The 16,998-nt window shown below is 44.6% G+C and overlaps 1 protein-coding gene across 1 annotated transcript; it reads left to right on the top strand.

Annotated features, from left to right (window-relative positions):
• Positions 1–3,871: 3,871 nt before the first annotated feature.
• Positions 3,872–15,036, top strand: LOC144671651 (sialic acid-binding Ig-like lectin 13). Its single transcript, XM_078533655.1, has 7 exons — positions 3,872–3,938; positions 6,149–6,565; positions 6,999–7,310; positions 9,719–10,006; positions 11,101–11,194; positions 12,968–13,055; positions 14,781–15,036. Exons 1-7 carry the CDS (start codon positions 3,872–3,874, stop codon positions 14,901–14,903), a joined length of 1,389 nt encoding a protein of 462 aa, XP_078389781.1. The 3' UTR covers positions 14,904–15,036.
• Positions 15,037–16,998: the final 1,962 nt, after the last annotated feature.

The following is a 16,998-nucleotide window of genomic DNA, read 5'->3' as shown; positions in this document are numbered from 1 at the left end:
GGTCTATGTATTAGCGCCAGTTTTCCCTGCGGCTCAAGACCAGGATTAATTCGGGGTGAATTTTACCAGTGGTTGGGAGGGGTCCTACCCAACATCAAAAATATTTGTGTATCCATTGACATCAGCTGAAGAATGAAACTAGATTTTTTTGTAAATTTTCGTGTCTTAGATGGAACACACATCCTGGCTTAGTCGGCGCCAGTTCAATTCAATTTACCCCCTCCGGTGGATGATGGGCATGAATAACTGGGAAATATTCTGGCAGGACCCCACACTGCTCGGTTTGGAAAACATCTGTTAGATCTTTCCATTCATGGGAGGTGGGTATCGCCGGCCAGGACAGCGGGTGCTGCCCATCCCTAATTGCCCTCGGACTCAATGGCTTTCTGGGCCGCTTCAGAGGGCAGTTGAGAGTCACCGATATTGCTGTGTGGCCTGGGTGACAGCTTTCCCATCCTGAAGGCTCATTAGTCAACCACATGAGGTTAGCTTTATATTCCAGGTTTGTTTAACTAAAACTAGCCAGTTACCATGGGGGGGATTTGAACCCATGCCCCCCAGACCATTGGTTTGAGTCTCTGGGTTGTTACGCCAGTGACATGACCATCATGCCCCCATTCTAAATCACACTTCCCCGCGACATTCACGTTTACAATATGTATATATAAGCAAATCCAGTTCATGTAGACAGGTCCAGGCCTCATACCAGAGATTGACAACCATCCTGCAACAAAGAGAGATTTACTCTGTGGGCACAGTAGAGAGTGAATGTAAAGAGTTAAAGAATCGGAAACAACAAAAGAATGATTTTATAGACCTTCAAACAGTTTACTGACAAATAACTCTCATCTCTGACGTCACAGATGCGGGTTGGAGGGAAGTTTGGTCAAGTTGAGTGAACCACAATCCTACAAAGGACAGCGGCCGCTATTACAGGTTCCAACATTCATTCGGATCAGCAGCCGGAAATCTCAATATGTGTAAACTTAGAGTCAGAAGCGTCTGCGACCGCATCAGGTGCCCTGCAGACTCCGATTCCGTGATATCATTTTGAAGGGAAGAGGTGAGTGAAAACCTTGTTGAAATATTTCAGCGCAGCGATCACACCTTCTACGCTCCAACTCACACATGTATAGCCTATTGCACCAGTGCTATGGGTGCATATCTGTTAGAAACAGAGAGTGAATAGATCATGACATTCTCTCCCAAAACATACTTTGTTCCTAAAACCTGCAAAAGTTCATGACAACACATTTCGATTTGGAAGTTACTGAAAGTGCAATAAAATTCAACTTCTCTCCATACAGCCTGTTCCACTGTCAGGTGCCTCAATAACATGTTAATGCTCTCGATATTTGCAGTGCACATTCCTTGTCAGACATGCAGCCCTCAGGGTTGTACACAGGTCCCAGCTCCTGGGTGTGCCAGATAATAATTGTAGTTTGGGACAATGTGTTACTGAGACAGTCTCAGTGATCTATTAAACCACAGTGTGAGTGAGTGTCGCACATTCTCACAGTAACACTGCGCTACGGGTAACTTGAATTTTATTCATTTAGTTTTAATGAATTCCTTTAATTTAAGCCCGGTTATAGACCCTCGGATCACTACAAACTTGGTACTTGGCGAGTCATGAGAAAAACGGAATTCTGATTTGTACTCCGGGCGTCCAGCGTGTGACAATGGGGTTAATTCCAGGATTCTCCAGGTGCCTCTACAGGGATTTTCAAATTGTATTTTATTTCAATATTTCATTTCCGTGTTGAATAACATGTTGCTTTTTTCTGGAAGGGGTAGCGAGATGAAGCAATGCTCTTATCCGGACAATCCTGACTCGTGTATTGCTGACACATTGCAAGAGGGTTAGTTTTATTTCACTTAAGAGGACAATCCTCACATTAATTAACGCGCGAATAGGTGTAAACGGGTGTGATATAGTCAGGAATACTGAGACATGTCTGCAGAGTGACCAGAGATGGGAACTGAACATCCAGGGGTGTTCAGTATTTAGGAAGCACAGACAAAAAGGAAAAGGTGGTGGAGTTTCATTGCAGGTTAAAGAGGAAATTAACGCAATAGTGAGAAAAGATATTAGCGCCGACGATGTGGAATCTGTATGAGCAGAGCTGAGAAACACTAAGGGGGAAAAATATCTCCAAATTTGCAGATGACGCAAAGCTGGGTGGGAGGTTGAGCTGTGAGGAGGATGCAGAGATGCTTCAGTGTGATTTGGACAAGCTGAGTGAGTGGGCAAATGCATGGCAGATGCAGCATAATGTGGATAAATGTGAGGTTATCCACTTTGGTAGCAAAAACAGGAAGGCAGATTATTATTGGAATGGCTATAAATTGAGAGAGGGGAATGTGCAACGAGACCTGGGTGTCCTTATACACCAGTCACTGAAGGTAAGCATGCAGGTGCAGCAGGCGGTAAAGAAGGTAAATGGTATGTTGGCCTTCATAGCCAGAGGATTCGAGTACAGGAACAGGGATGTCTTGCTGCAATTATACAGGGCCTTGGTGAGACCACACCTGGAATATTGTGTGCAGTTTTGGTCTCCTTATCTGAGGAAGGATGTTCTTGCTATAGAGGGAGTGCAGCGAAGGTTTACCCGAATGATTCCTGGGATGGCGGGACTGACATATGAGGAGAGATTGAGTCGGTTAGGATTATATTTACTGGAATTCAGAAGAATGACGGGGGATCTCATATAAAGCTATAAAATTCTAACAGGACTAGACAGGGTAGATGCAGGAAGGATGTTCCCGATGATGGGGGGAGTCCAGAACCAGGGGTCACAGTCTGAGGATACGGGGTAGACCATTTAGGACTGAGATGAGGAGAAATTTCTTCACCCAGAGAGTGGTGAGCTTGTGGAATTCGTTACCACAGAAAGTAGTTGAGGCCAAAACATTGTATGTTTCCAAGAAGGAGTTAGATATAGCTCTTGGGGTGAAAGGGATCAAAGGATATGGGGAGAAAGCGGGAGCAGGCTATTGAGTTGGATGATCAGCCTTGATTATAATGAATGGCGGAGCAGGCTCGAGGGGCCGAATGGCCTACTCCTGCTCTAATTTTCTATATTTTAATGTTTCGATTAATTGAAATAACATCGATGCCGGTCACACCGGGCAGCGTTTGTCAAGGGTGATTGTCACAGTTTCCCACTTCACAACCGTTCAGTAGCGATGGGGACAGTCTGGGATCAATGGCTTTGTGAACGCGTTGGCTACTGAAAGATTATGGTGGGGATAAAGTACAGAGACAGAAAACATGAAAGAAACAAAGTAAAGAAACAATGATAGGGTCACATTTAAATAAATATTTTCACAAGTGTTAGAACCCGAACCCCTTCTGATCTGCAGCCAGTGCTGTGACCCAGCGCTATAATGGAGAGATTAGCTCAAGTCTCCGCACGTAAACACCAACACGTATATACTGGATATATTTCATCTACTCTCTGTGGGATAAAAACAATTGGGCCATTATCTGGAAGATTCTTTCTAATCTATTTCGGGTAGAAACGCCGTCCATATCGCGACAATGAATTCCCTGTTCTCTGTAGTGGAGAGAGTCTAGAAATATTGGGAAGATTCCTTCTAACCCACGCGTGGTTGCTACAGCGCAGGTCTAGATGGAAGATATCTTTGTAATCTCAGTGGTGAGGCTAGTGTCCATAAAGTGGGATAACTCTCGCTGAAATTGTTAGAGAGGCTCGGGATCAGCATTATTCTTTACCATTCAGACTGTAGCTTGGTCAGGAGAGCATCGGCTTCATCCCTGAGCTGACATTGTGTCCAGACCGCATTCAGTCCGGCCCAGCTGACCAGTTTGTATGGACACAGCGGATCATTTTCCCCAATGGAAAACATGGATCTGAAGCTAAACCCGGCCCAGATTCACACCATTGACTCGCAGCTGAAGGTGGACATGAATGGTTAAGGAGTCCCATTGCTGCAACTATTGTCCCACATTGATCGGTTTAGTCCAGCTGCTGGTTACCACCGCTTTCCCTCTGCATTCACCAGCGGAATTCACTTTCAAGACAAGATTTGCAAAACACAAAAGCCCAGTTCCTATTACCTGGGCCCTGATCTGAAAGAGAATCTTGAAAAACACACTGGAGGAACTGGGCTGGAGTTGTGGATAATGTCGGCCACATGACCCGTGCATCATGGTGAGTGTAAACACAGCGAAATCATTCGGTGGAAAATAAAGGACTGATTTCCATCACTTCAAACTCAGAAACAAATCCTATCTCTGAGTTTATAAATGCTGGTACGTTTTTCCAAAAATGTGCTTTATGCCTAAAATTTGTAAAAATTCACTACGAAACATTCTGACTTCAACATTCCAGACAGTGCAATAAAATTCAACTTCTCTCCAGACCGTATGTCCCACCCGCGGGGTCTCTCTACAATTGGAATACACTTGATATTTACAATGTACATTCCATGTCAGGGATACAGGCTGAGGACACAACCACCTCAGATTGAAACCTTACAGAAAGTGCAATAGAATTCAACTTGCCTTCACACAGCATGTTCCTCTCTGAGTTTCCTCAATACAATTTCAATATTCTTCCTACTTAACTTGGCGCAAGAGTCCGTGGAGGTGATAAAACCAATGCTTTCAAGAGCACATCAACTGAACTAAGTGTTGGTCCGGGTCTCCAGCATTAATTTCGTACCGACTGTCAGACAGCTCAATATGGGGGGACTGTGAATGGGAGCAACCTACTAAACTGCCAGGTGACCCTTCTGATGGAGATTGAATTATCACAGCGCATTTGGTGTCTTGGAGGGAGAGAGTGATCTGTCCTTTGTGCGTTAAGGATTACTTGAGATCTGGTGGGTGTGCAGTAAGAGCACATTTAGCAACAATCTCTCTCACTCCCAGCAGGTACAAGATGCCACAATTTGCCGAGCTGACCAAGGGGCTGTGTGGTGACGCCCTGTTCCTGAGCACCGGAAGGTGCAGATTAGCTGCCTTGACGCTGATGGACAATGAAATTCAGGAGGTCACCAGCCAGTGGAAGGCAGAAAGCGAAATGTGGTGAATTGTGAACTCGGTTCCTCACAGGGTCCCTGAAACCAGCAGCATTTCCCCAATCATGTGGAGATGGGTGTTGATTTCTCTCATAGCATTGACGGAAGGTAATCTTGCCTTTATGGAAATTTTTATTAGAGTTGATTCATTTTCTGGGAAGAGAACAATATTTGCCCTGTATAAATGCCATTTATATTAAAATTGGCGAGTTAGGAATGACATGATTGTTTAATCTCCCTTTATTGTTATATTATTCCATTTCCTAGTCTGGTCGAATATTGTTTCTCTATTGATCATTTCAAATTATGTTAAACGAGTGGTGTAATATCACTGAATAACATTTTAAATTCATGTTTAAAGAGTAGTGTCAGAGAGATGTAACAAAACGTCAAGTGCATTTCGATCAAGACGTTGGTTAGTGGTTAGTGAGAATTCTATTCCTTGACTGCTAATAGATATAGATTTGCTAGTTAGTTCAGCATTAAATACGTGCATTCTTGGTTCATAAATTTGATATAAAATGAATATTCCAATGAATATTTTATTCAGTGTTCTTGTTAGTATTTATTTTACACGGAACTTGATTTTGAGAAAGTTGTTAACTTGGGGAGGAGAAGGCTAAGTGGAGATTTGGTAGAGATGTTCAAAATCATGAGGGGGATGGATCGAGAAGATAGGGATAGAATAGATGAGGGAGAAACTGTTCCCGCTCGGTAAAAGGATCGGGAAGGAGAGGGCCCCGATTTAAAGTGATTTACAGAAGAAGCGAATGGGACGTGAGGGAAAACAGCGCTTTCTCACCCGGGTGGTTGGGGTCTGGAATGCGCTGCCTGGGAGTGTGGCGGAGGCAGGTTCAATCCAGGCGTTCAAGCGGGCATGAGGTGATTATTTGAGTAGAAACAATATATACCGGCACTGGGAAAAAGGCAGGGCAATGGCACTAAGTCATAATGCTCATTTGGAGAGGCGGCACAGACACGATGGGCCGAACGGCCTTCTTCAGTGCCGTTAAGATTCTGTGATTAAAATTCCGATTGTGACGGGCGATTCTTTATCATTGATCTCAGGATTTTGTAAGACTTTGCGATGAATTTGAAGCTGATCTTCAGGAAAATCTGTTGCTTCATTTCTCAGCTGGTGTTGGTGTTCAGTGTTCGGTGCTGCTCCCAGAAGTGGTGGTGACAGTAACTGGTTCCTGTGCAGTGATCCGGTGCACTATTCACCCTCTGCTCAGTAACATCTCCCCGGCGGCAGTGTGGATAAAGACGGCTTCTGGCCCTGAAAACCCCGCGGCCTCAATCGTTTATGATTCGGAAAGTCCGCTCAGGCAGCAGGTTGGTTATCGGGGGAGAGCGGTGTTCACTGGCGACATTGGAGAGGGACAATGCTCCCTTCTAATAAGGGACATCAGAAAGAGTGACGCGGGCACCTACCAATTCATAGTGACCTTCTACCCGGGAGGGGATCCTTCAGATCAGCACAGTGAACATTCCTCCGTCAATCTGTCTGTTTTCGGTGAGTTGACCTTCGGTTAATGTCAGGTCCCAGCCCCACAGCTTCAGTTTGAATCTACAAAGGAGGCAAATGTTCTAAGGTCCCAGCTGAGCTCAAATACTGAGTTGGAGTAAAATTTGCTGGGGCACTGATAGGAGACCTAGTGGATCCAACTGTAAACACATCACTGCTTCCGGACGGCCCGGGTAATCGGGATGAAAAAAGGACAAAGGATTCATTAAGTGAGACCATATATTGTCCACTGAGACATTAAACTCCTTTATAACTCCTGGGAATTACCGGCAGTAACACACACACACACACACACAGCAGGATATAAAGACATGGTTTTGAAAATCTCTTTTCCAGAAGTGGGTTTGGATTCGGCCTCTTTCCCGTCTCAAAGGACAAATGATTCTGACGTTAGTTTGTGTTTTTTTACCCCCTCTCCCAGACAAACCACAGATTTCAGGGTTTGGGACAATGATCGCTGGGCGCACGACTCGACTCACCTGTTCAGTCACTCACAACTGCCCCGATGGCAACCTGCAAGTGAAATGGGCCTTTTACAACCTGTCCCTCCCACTTCCCTGGGACACCAAAGATGGATCCGAAATTCTGGATGAAAGTTCCGGTTGTCGGACAGTTTCATCTGTGCTGACATTGACCCCATCGCCTGCTCATCACCGAGCTATTCTAGCGTGCTGTGTTCTCATTGATGGCTCCAAAATCTCTTCTCCAAAAACTCTTACCTTGGATGTTAAATGTAAGTGTTTGCTAATCATTCCGTGTGGTACAGCATGCTGATGACTTGGACTTCCATTGGCAGCACTTTGACAAGTGTTTGGGGCCTCATTGCTGAACACATTCAGCAGAAGCTGGTGTCTGTTCTGTCAGGTTGTCCTGAGCTATTAATGCATGTAATATTATTGGAAAAAATATTCTTTTAACACAGAGGTTTAGTCTGTGTGCGTGTCTTAATTGGATTAAAGTCAACCAGTCTGGGTGCTTTGATGTTTATTAGTTTTGAGATGTAAGAGAGATAGCGTACATTTGCAGTTATTGAATAGAGCATTCCAGGGGTAGGGTGAAAATGGACACCTATCTAGCAGCGGCCAAGCAATATGTTTATATTACTAATAAAATTGGTATTCTGAAAGGGGTTTCGTTATTAAAAGGCGGAGTTCAAATAGGCTGGTGAAACCATGAGAATTTGCTTTCAATCAGTGGTGGTAGGTATAACTTTAGCAGTTTTCGGGTGTGCAGCAGAGACAAGGTGAGATCCAAAGGCAGCTGTAAACCTCCAACTGGCTCCAATGGAACCAAAGTGAAAAGAAATCTCATTTTGAATTTGTAAGGTGAAAATGCTTTGCCTGGTGTTTGCTTGTTGTTGCCTTAATGGAGATTAGTTTGGGAATTTGTTATAAGTTATGATAGTAGTGATTTGTAGCTATATATATATATATATTTTAACCTGTGTCAATCAATAAAATGTTTCATTTAGTTAAATGTAAAATCTCCACAACTGGTGGTCTGATTCCTGAATTTAGAGTCGCATCTCCAACATAACATTTGAAATTATGGGTTATGACAGTTGTTTAAAGTTTCCCTCTTGGGTTTTTAAATAATTCCGCTTTATCAACTGTATCGGTCATAACGCAGGTATAATAAATGATTCATGTGTGATCCTCAGGCAAACTGTGTTAGGAAGATTTGGACCCTAAAACCACCATGAGGATTATGGTTCTGAACCTGCTCCCTGCTTCAGTATCAGATCACAGCTCTGGTTAGGCTTTAGAATTGGGCTGAATTAACTCTCATTGTTAATGTGCCCAAGCTGCCAAGAAGAGGGAGATCAATTTCAGGGCAGCCTTTTGTGCTGGGGATGGTGCGTGTACATTATCAGAACAATACATTTTTATATAGCTTCAAATTGTCGTGATTAAATATTAACAGTTTGTATTCCAAATATGACCTCTCCCCTAATATATAATCAAAATACTGCGGATGCTGGAAACCTGAAATAAAAACACAAATTGCTGGAAAAACTCAGCAAGTCTGAAAGCATCTATGCAGAGAAAGACAGAGTTAACGTTTCGAGTCCGTATGACTCTTCATCAGAACTAAAGAGAAATAGAAATGTGATGAAATATATACTGTTTAAGGAGGTAGGACAGGTGAAGCTGGATAGAAGGGCAGTTGTTGAACTGGAATTGAAGCTCAACATAAACTGGAGGAACAGCACCTCATCTTCCAACTAGGCACTTTACAGCCTTCCGGACTGAATATTGAATTCAACAACTTCAGGTCATGTACTGTCTTCTCCATCCTCAACCCTTTCTGATCCCCTTTTTCATATTTATCTTTTAATTTTTAGATATATATTTTTTCCACACCTATTCTATTATTTTTAAAATTTATTTCCATTCGTTGTTTTATCCCCACATTTTAGCTCATTTTGATCTTTTCTCCCACACCCTCCCCTCCCCCCACCCCAACCCCACTAGTTCCCCTCCAAGCCATTCACCATCCTGACTTGGAAATATATCGCCGTTCCTTCACCGTCGCTGGGTCAAAATCCTTGGAGTCCCTCCCTAACAGCCCTGTGGATGTGCCTACACCACATGGGCTGCAGCGATTAAAGAAGGCAGCTCACCACCACCTTCTCAAGGGGAAATTAGGGATGGGCAATAAATGCTGGTCTAGACGGCGAAACCAACATCCCGTGAAGGAGTAAAAATAAACTCAGAAGTTTCTCAGATAGATCCTTCAGCATCTTTACCATTAATCTCAGCCACTGACTCCCTCAAAACCATGCCTCCCCCAGGCAGAATATCAATGTCTTCATTCACACTGGAGTTTGACATTAATTCCCATCTGACAACACCATAAATCTATCATAATCCCACAGGGACAATTCCCAGAAAAAAGACATATCTTTCCATATTGGAAACTGTTTGGACGGAGCACTCTTTGAGTTTAATATGACTTTGTGACATACATGTACATGTTGTCAGTGAATATGCAATGGGCCATCAACAGATACAACATAGGCTGTGTCATGTTACAATAAATGTGACTGAGCTGTTATAGTTCCTGTGGCAACCAATTGAATTTGTATTTCAACACCCTCAATGTTTGGAATAACTCCACATCATGTGTTGTGCTTTGTAGATAAGCCCACAATACTCACAGGGCCGACCTGCACCAGATCTGGGAATGGGACAGATTGCACCTGCAGCTCGGAAGCCAATCCAACAGCCAACATGACCTGGGCCATCAATGGGAGAATCATCACTGGGAACAGGTCAGATGGAGAAGTCATCGCCCGGCCGGTGAATAGATACCACGGACAGAGCTCCCTGTGGCTGGGTCACTCAGTTACAACTGGAATGGTCATCTCGTGTGCTGCAGTGAATGAGCACGGTGATAGTGTCAGCACCTACCCACTGCACTCGGACGGTACATGTTTAATCTCTTTCCTATTGCAACACTATCAGTGAGGCGGACCATCACCGGCCATTCACTAACTGGGGAATATTAGCGTGAGTAAATAGCAGCCCCACTCAACAGGTCAAGACTCAATCTGCTGTCACACAGTGTAAGGTCTCTCCAGCGATAGACAAAGTCCAGTTGAACGGTGAGGTGGGCATTATCCATTTTACATTCTATTCCTCGGAAACTTGCTACGTTTATGGTTGTCAACGGAACACAAATAATCTGAACAACTGTGATCTTGCAAGTTAAAATATTCACTCCGAATTCAAGAACCCTTTCAACAACCTGGTTCCAATTCGCCAACTGCAATCCAACCCTCGAGAAATGTTTATTTCTAACATTCTTAGACTGACTCGGAGTATATCAATACAGTATTTAAAAATCTAACATCAATTGTCTTACTTGTATAATTCATAGACCTGTAGGGCTGCGCTGAGTGATTGGGGCTGACATGTATTCTGATCGGATTAAGCCCATTGTTGTTTGTTATCACAGACTGCAATGTCCTGTAGATATTATTGCAACCTCTGACTTTCTCAGATGTGCTTTGTGCACCAGAATGTCACAGAGTCACAGAATTTTAACGGCACAAATGGAGGCCATTCGGCCCACTGTGTCATTACCTGCTCTCCAAATGACCAATATGACCCGGAACCATTGCCCTGCCTATTCCCCGAACCCCTGCACATTGTTTCTACTCAGATAATCACCTAATGCCCTCTTGAATGTCTCGATTGAACCTCCCTCCACCACACACCCAGGCAGTAATTTCCAGACCCGAACAACTCGTTGTGGGGGAAAAAAAAGATTATTTCTCACACAATATGAAGAGAATATTTTAACCCTTTATATCTCATTAACCCTCGGGCCACACAGGGGCACATTGTTTTTTCAAGGATGAACAAAATGGGTCTACATGCATCCTTAACTTGTCTTTAGACTAGTGGCTTCATCAGAAAGTCAGCTTGCCTGTTCCCAATTAGAAATCCAAGGATGGTGATTCATTCCAATGTCCTAATTTACAGTATAGTTTTTATTTCTTTCCTGGATGTTTTTAGGAATACATTCCCGGACAATTCTCTTCATTATTGGGGGCGGAGCCTCTGGGCTTGTTGGTTTAATTGCAGTCCTGGTCGCTGTGAAGATACGAGGGTAAGTGTGATGCTTTATTGCCTAGAATGGAATTTTAAACACCCACCCTGAGGTCTCTTGTGTGTCAAAAACTCCTTTACTCAATTACCCAGGGGAAGAGCCGAACACCTGAATGAGCTGGTGCAGAATGCAGGAGGGATAATAGCTCCCCGACCAGTGTCGTTCACCCACCAGCATCATTTGTACTGGAATATCGGAGCACACTTGAGTTGTCCGTCCGCACATTCTCCCTGTTACAATATTCTGGTTTGTTACCATCTCTTCAAGCGGAGCATCCTTGAGTCTCTCATCACCCCGCATATCAGATGCCTTGTAGAATATTATCTCCTGTCCTGTAATCCGGGTAAAGTTCTGTCGCTGCTTCAATAACGTGCATAGGACAAGATGATTCTGTGTTCTGCTGAATTCTCCTTATCACGGGGAGATCTCTGAGTAACGCTGCACTAGAATGTTAATTCAAATCCTCAAACAAACATTGACTGAAATAGTCAACGTGATGTGACCCCTCTTTTTAAAATAGTCTTGAAGTCGATGGACTAAAGGAGGAGAAGGATATCTTTTTTAAAAAAACGGTTTGCTCCAGTAAGGCGTTAATAATGTTGTGGATGTTACCTCGTTATGAACAGTCTTGACCTGACGGGGTCTGATTTGAAATGATCAGACGGATAACCATCCTGGGAGAGGAGTTGGCCCCCAAAGCATTCAAATAACAAGCTGTTGGGGTGAAAGGCGTGCTGCAAAATCAAATTCCCCCCCTTCCTTCATCACAAACACGAAGTTTACAGTTGAAATCAGTGAGATTGAAGGTCAGTTCACTCGGTGCTCACCCTCAACAGCGGCGACTCAGCAGCTCATTGAACAACATGAGGGGGAACTTTCGTGTACATGGTGACAATGCAGCACGGGGATATTAAGGAGCAGAGGTGCACTGGGGGCCGAATGGCCTCTCTCTGCGCTAAGGCCATTCTGTGATCATGGTGGAGGTGATAAGTTCCATTCTGTGATCATGGTGGAGGTGATAAGTTCCATTCTGTGATCATGGTGGAGGTGATAAGTTCCATTCTGTGATCATGGTGGAGGTGATAAGTTCCATTCTGTGATTATGGTGGAGGTGATAAGTTCCATTCTGTGATCATGGTGGAGGTGATAAGTTCCATTCTGTGATTATGGTGGAGGTGATAAGTTCCATTCTGTGATCATGGTGGAGGTGATAAGTTCCATTCTGTGATCATGGTGGAGGTGATAAGTTCCATTCTGTGATTATGGTGGAGGTGATAAGTTCCATTCTGTGATCATGGTGGAGGTGATAAGTTCCATTCTGTGATTATGGTGGAGGTGATAAGTTCCATTCTGTGATCATGGTGGAGGTGATAAGTTCCATTCTGTGATCATGGTGGAGGTGATAAGTTCCATTCTGTGATCATGGTGGAGGTGATAAGTTCCATTCTGTGATCATGGTGGGAGTGATAAGTTCCATTCTGTGATCATGGTGGAGGTGATAAGTTCCATTCTGTGATCATGGTGGAGGTGATAAGTTCCATTCTGTGATCATGGTGGAGGTGATAAGTTCCATTCTGAAAGACGGGCAGGGGTGGGGGGTGTGTGAAATGTTGCCTCTGGGATAAAGCCCTGTCCCGAGTGGGAAACATAAACAAACACAAGCCCTTCCTCATCTGCTGATGTCCTTGATCAGACCCAGACAATTCACATTAGGAAACAATTCCGGATCATCCTGAGAAATGGCTTTTTTAAAATGTATCTGTCACTCTTCAGGAATAAACGGGAAGAAGCTGCAGGTTTGTCCAACAGGCGGGAAGATCTGATGATTCGCAGGACTCTCCGGGACACAGTAAACCCTGAGGTAGGTGGTGCCCAACTGTGGCAGCAGTGGTTAGTTTTCAAGCAGCAAGTGAACCAGATCAGGCGGAGCCCAACAGATAAATGGAACTTGTTAACTGAGGTATTAAGGAGGGAGTCGCCTCCTCACGGCCCTGAGACTGAATCATGGTGACTTCACTTGTTTTAATTCATTCACGGGACATAGGCTTCTGAATCATGGTGAATTGACTAAGCCATGTAGTGAGCCGGGGAATGAAATTAGGAAGTGTTTCTCAGGAGTGTGTTCCCTCACACTCTTTCGGGAAGAGCAATAACAAAAACTGGCTGGGAATCTGAAATGTTAAAAAATGCTGGAAATTCTCAGTAAGTCAGGCAGCAGCTGTGGCTACAAAACAAAGTTCACCTTTCAGTTCGTTTAGCTCACTTCAGGATAGGTCAAAGTGAAAGATGGAGAAGTATTTCATCAAATGTAGAGATAGGGAGAGGTGGGGGGTGGGGAGGTGGGATTGGGGGGAGATCAGAGATCAGAAAGGGGAAGATCCATGATGTGATTGGAGAGATTAAAGGGAGGAAGGGATGATGGTGCTAGGTAAATATGGACGGTAATGGGGCATCTTAAAGGAACAAAGACATGTCTAGAAGTGATGTGAGTGTTAAAAGCTGAATCCTTACCAACAATCTCAAGTCTTAACCTTTGCTTCAATTTTGAGGCTATTAGTCATGCATCTGGTGATGCCATTCGCACCTCTTCTACACCTGTCATTTTCTTTCTGACAGTTCCCATTTCCATTAACTTGCACTGCTATCTTTTTATTACAATGTAACCTCTACTGTCTTCGAACCTAGGATAGATTTCTTTAAATTTTTGTTCGTTCTACGGGATATGGGCGTCGCTGGCTGGACCAGCATTTATTACCCATTACCAATTGCCCTTGAGAAGGTGGTGGTGAGCTGCCTTCTTGAACCGCTGCAGTCCCTGTGGTGTAGGTGCACCCACAGTGCTGTTAGGGAGGGAGTTCCAGGATTTGGACCCAGCCACGGGTGGCCTTTTGCTCCTCCATCCCCTCCGGTCCTCCCCCCCGCCTCTCCCCCTGTTTAAAACCTGTTACATCTCGAACTATTTCTAGTTCAGATGGGAAAGGTGAGCGAGCCAACTTATCATCCATTGCAGACAGGTTGACAGGCAGGATGAGCATTTCCAGCTGTTTCAATCTTACCAATACTACTGGAGCCATGAGACAAAATTAAACTAGAGTTAGAGCCAATATTGATCCCTGAATCAACATCACAAATAAGAGGGGGAAAACATTTTGTGTGTGGGATCTTGCTGTGCAATTCATTAGCTTGATAGAGCTTTGGCATGTCCTTTGAATTCTCTCTTCCCTTTGCTCAGCTAATTTTCTGACTGATAGATTTTGCGATCACAGTGGTTATTAATTTCACAGCAGCACTTGCCTCTTAATAATCAGAGAATCACACTGGCGAGAAGGAGATCATTAAACCCATTTGAAGAAGAGTTTTCAGATGTGTCCCACCCCGCAGCATTCTCATTCTGTCTCGACTGATAATAACAAGTTTACTTCTTCTTCCCTCTCTAACCCACAGCCACCCATCTGATGGAGCAGGGACATGAGAAAGCTCACCCGGGGTACAATAGTGTTTCATGTACACACAGCACACTGACCACCGTCCTCACTTCAGGCCCACGCTAACCCTACAAACTAACAATGATGCTGTTCCTTCACAGGGAAATGTTCACAGTCATGGTGGGGAATTGATGAACCCCATGCAGGATGAAGAGATTGTGTACACAGCCATCAAATTCGCCAGTGTGAATGGGAGATGCAGCCTGAGAGTCAACAACAATTAAAACAGAACTGCAAATGAGCAGGAGATCTGCCCTCAGCTTGGATGGTGATGGAAGTGACCAGACTTTAACACAGCTGATGTTATGGAGTTAGACAAACATCATCGCTTTGCAATAAGGACTGTGAGAATAGAGATTTTACTGAAGGTGAAATCAACGTTTTCACTTTCAGCCACAATCTCATGTTTAGTTGCAGTAGAATAGTAACTTTTTACAATATTCTTTTATTGAACATTTTCTCCTCTGTATTGTGAATCTACTTTGCAAATCATTTGAAACATCTCCTCTTGTCATTAACCTGCTGAAATGTATTGGCCCACATTGTGCACACTCACAACCGAGGACAGAGTTGTAAAAAAAAAATCCAGAAAACAGCAGAAAAGTAACTTTGTTTATTGCTGCCTGCTCCGAATTTACTCAGGTGCTCAGAACAAGTGCAGCTGCAGGAAGTGGGGTAAAGACCTGGGCCCATAAGTCTGGGCTGAGGGGAGGATTGGGGAGAAGTCCAGATACGTATCATTGGGAATCTCTTTGGGTGAATTTTATTTGAGGCCCGTTCCCCAGGGTATTTCAGCCCATTCTCTGTGTCTCCAGCACCAGACGCACTTTTCTGTTTGTTTCCGCTGGTTGGAGAGCACAACCCGGGCATGATCGGCCAAACAAGTGCCAAAGATGGTGGTTTTTAAAACATGGACTGGATTGGCCATATAGATACTGTGACTACAAGGGCATATCAGAGGCTAGCAATCGTGGGACGTGTAACTCACCCCCTGATTCCCCCAAGCATGTCCACCATCTACAAGGCACAAGTCAGGATTGTGATGGAATACTCCCCACTTGCCTGGATGAGTGCAGCTCCCACAACACTCAAGAAGCTCGACACCGTCCAGGACAAAGCAGCCCCGCTTGATCGGCACCACATCCACAAACATTCACTCCCTCCACCACCGACGCACAGGAACAGCAGTGTGTGTACCATCTACAAGATGCGCTGCAGGAACTCAACAAGGCTCCTTAGACAGCACCTTCCAAACCCACGACCGCTACCATCTAGAAGGCCAAGGGCAGCAGATATTTGGGAACACCACCACTTGGAACTTCTGCTCCAAGTCACTCACCATCCTGGCTTGGAAATTTATCACCGTTCCTTCACTGTCGCTGGGTCAAAATCCTTGGAACTCCTTTTCTGCCAGCACTATGGGTGTACCGACACCACAGGGACTGCAGCGGCTCAAGAAGGCAGCTCACCACCACCTTCTCAAGGGGCAACTGGGGATAGGCAATAAATGCTCGCCCAACCCTTGAATGAATAAAAAAAATCCTTCTCTATCTCTGTAAATTCCTGCAGCCCGAGAATCTCCCATATATTTGTAGCCTCTTCCAGCGCCTGAAAACCTTAATATCTACATCAATAAATCCAGCCAGAATAGTCTCTCAAATTCTGTAACCTCCTCCACAGCATCTTGAACAGTCCATATCTCTGTAATGTCGTCCAGCCTTTAAAACTCTCGATTTCTTTGCAACCTCCTCAAGTCTCTACAACCCTCCCTATCTCTGTGACTTCTTCCAACCAATACAACACCACCTGTTTCCATACCCCCCCCAGCACATAGAACCCTACCTAATCCCTGGAATTTCCTCCAGCCTCTACAACCCTCTCTAACTATGTTGCCCCTTCAACCCTCCCTATCTCTGTAACCTCCTCCAGCCCCTTCAACCCTCACTATCTCTGTAACATCCTACAGCCTCTACAACCCTACCTATCTCTGTATCCTCCTCCAGCCCCTACAACCCTCCATATCTCTGTAACCTCATCCAGCCCCTTCAACCCTCCCTATCTCTGTAACCTCCTCCAGCCTCCATAACCCTCCCTATCTCTGTATCCTCCTCCAGGCCCTACAAACCTCCATATCTCTGTAATCTCCTCCAGCCTCTACAACACTCCCTATCTCTGTAACCTCCTCCAGCCTCTACAACCCTCCCTATCTCTGTAACCTCCTCCAGCATCCATAACCCTCCATATCTCTGTATCCTCCTCCAGCCTCTACAACTCCCCCTATTTCTGTAACCTCCTCCAGCCTCTACAAAACTCCCTATC

The sequence above is a fragment of the Cetorhinus maximus genome, chromosome 33 (genome assembly GCF_964194155.1).
Source record: "Cetorhinus maximus chromosome 33, sCetMax3.hap1.1, whole genome shotgun sequence".
Taxonomy (NCBI): Eukaryota; Metazoa; Chordata; class Chondrichthyes; order Lamniformes; family Cetorhinidae; genus Cetorhinus; species Cetorhinus maximus.
The sequence above is the reverse complement of the archived record's forward strand: the minus strand, read 5'-3'. Positions and strand labels throughout refer to the sequence as shown.

What these genes read in the sequence shown, in the direction of transcription:
- LOC144671651 (XM_078533655.1), top strand. Translation starts at nt 3,872, where the DNA reads ATGGATCTGAAGCTAAACCCGGCCCAGATTCACACCATTGACTCGCAG. An exon ending in CGTCAATCTGTCTGTTTTCG is followed by an intron (nt 6,566 to 6,998) that starts GTGAGTTGACCT and finishes CCCCTCTCCCAG; the next exon opens with ACAAACCACAGATTTCAGGG. An exon ending in TCTTACCTTGGATGTTAAAT is followed by an intron (nt 7,311 to 9,718) that starts GTAAGTGTTTGC and finishes TGTGCTTTGTAG; the next exon opens with ATAAGCCCACAATACTCACA.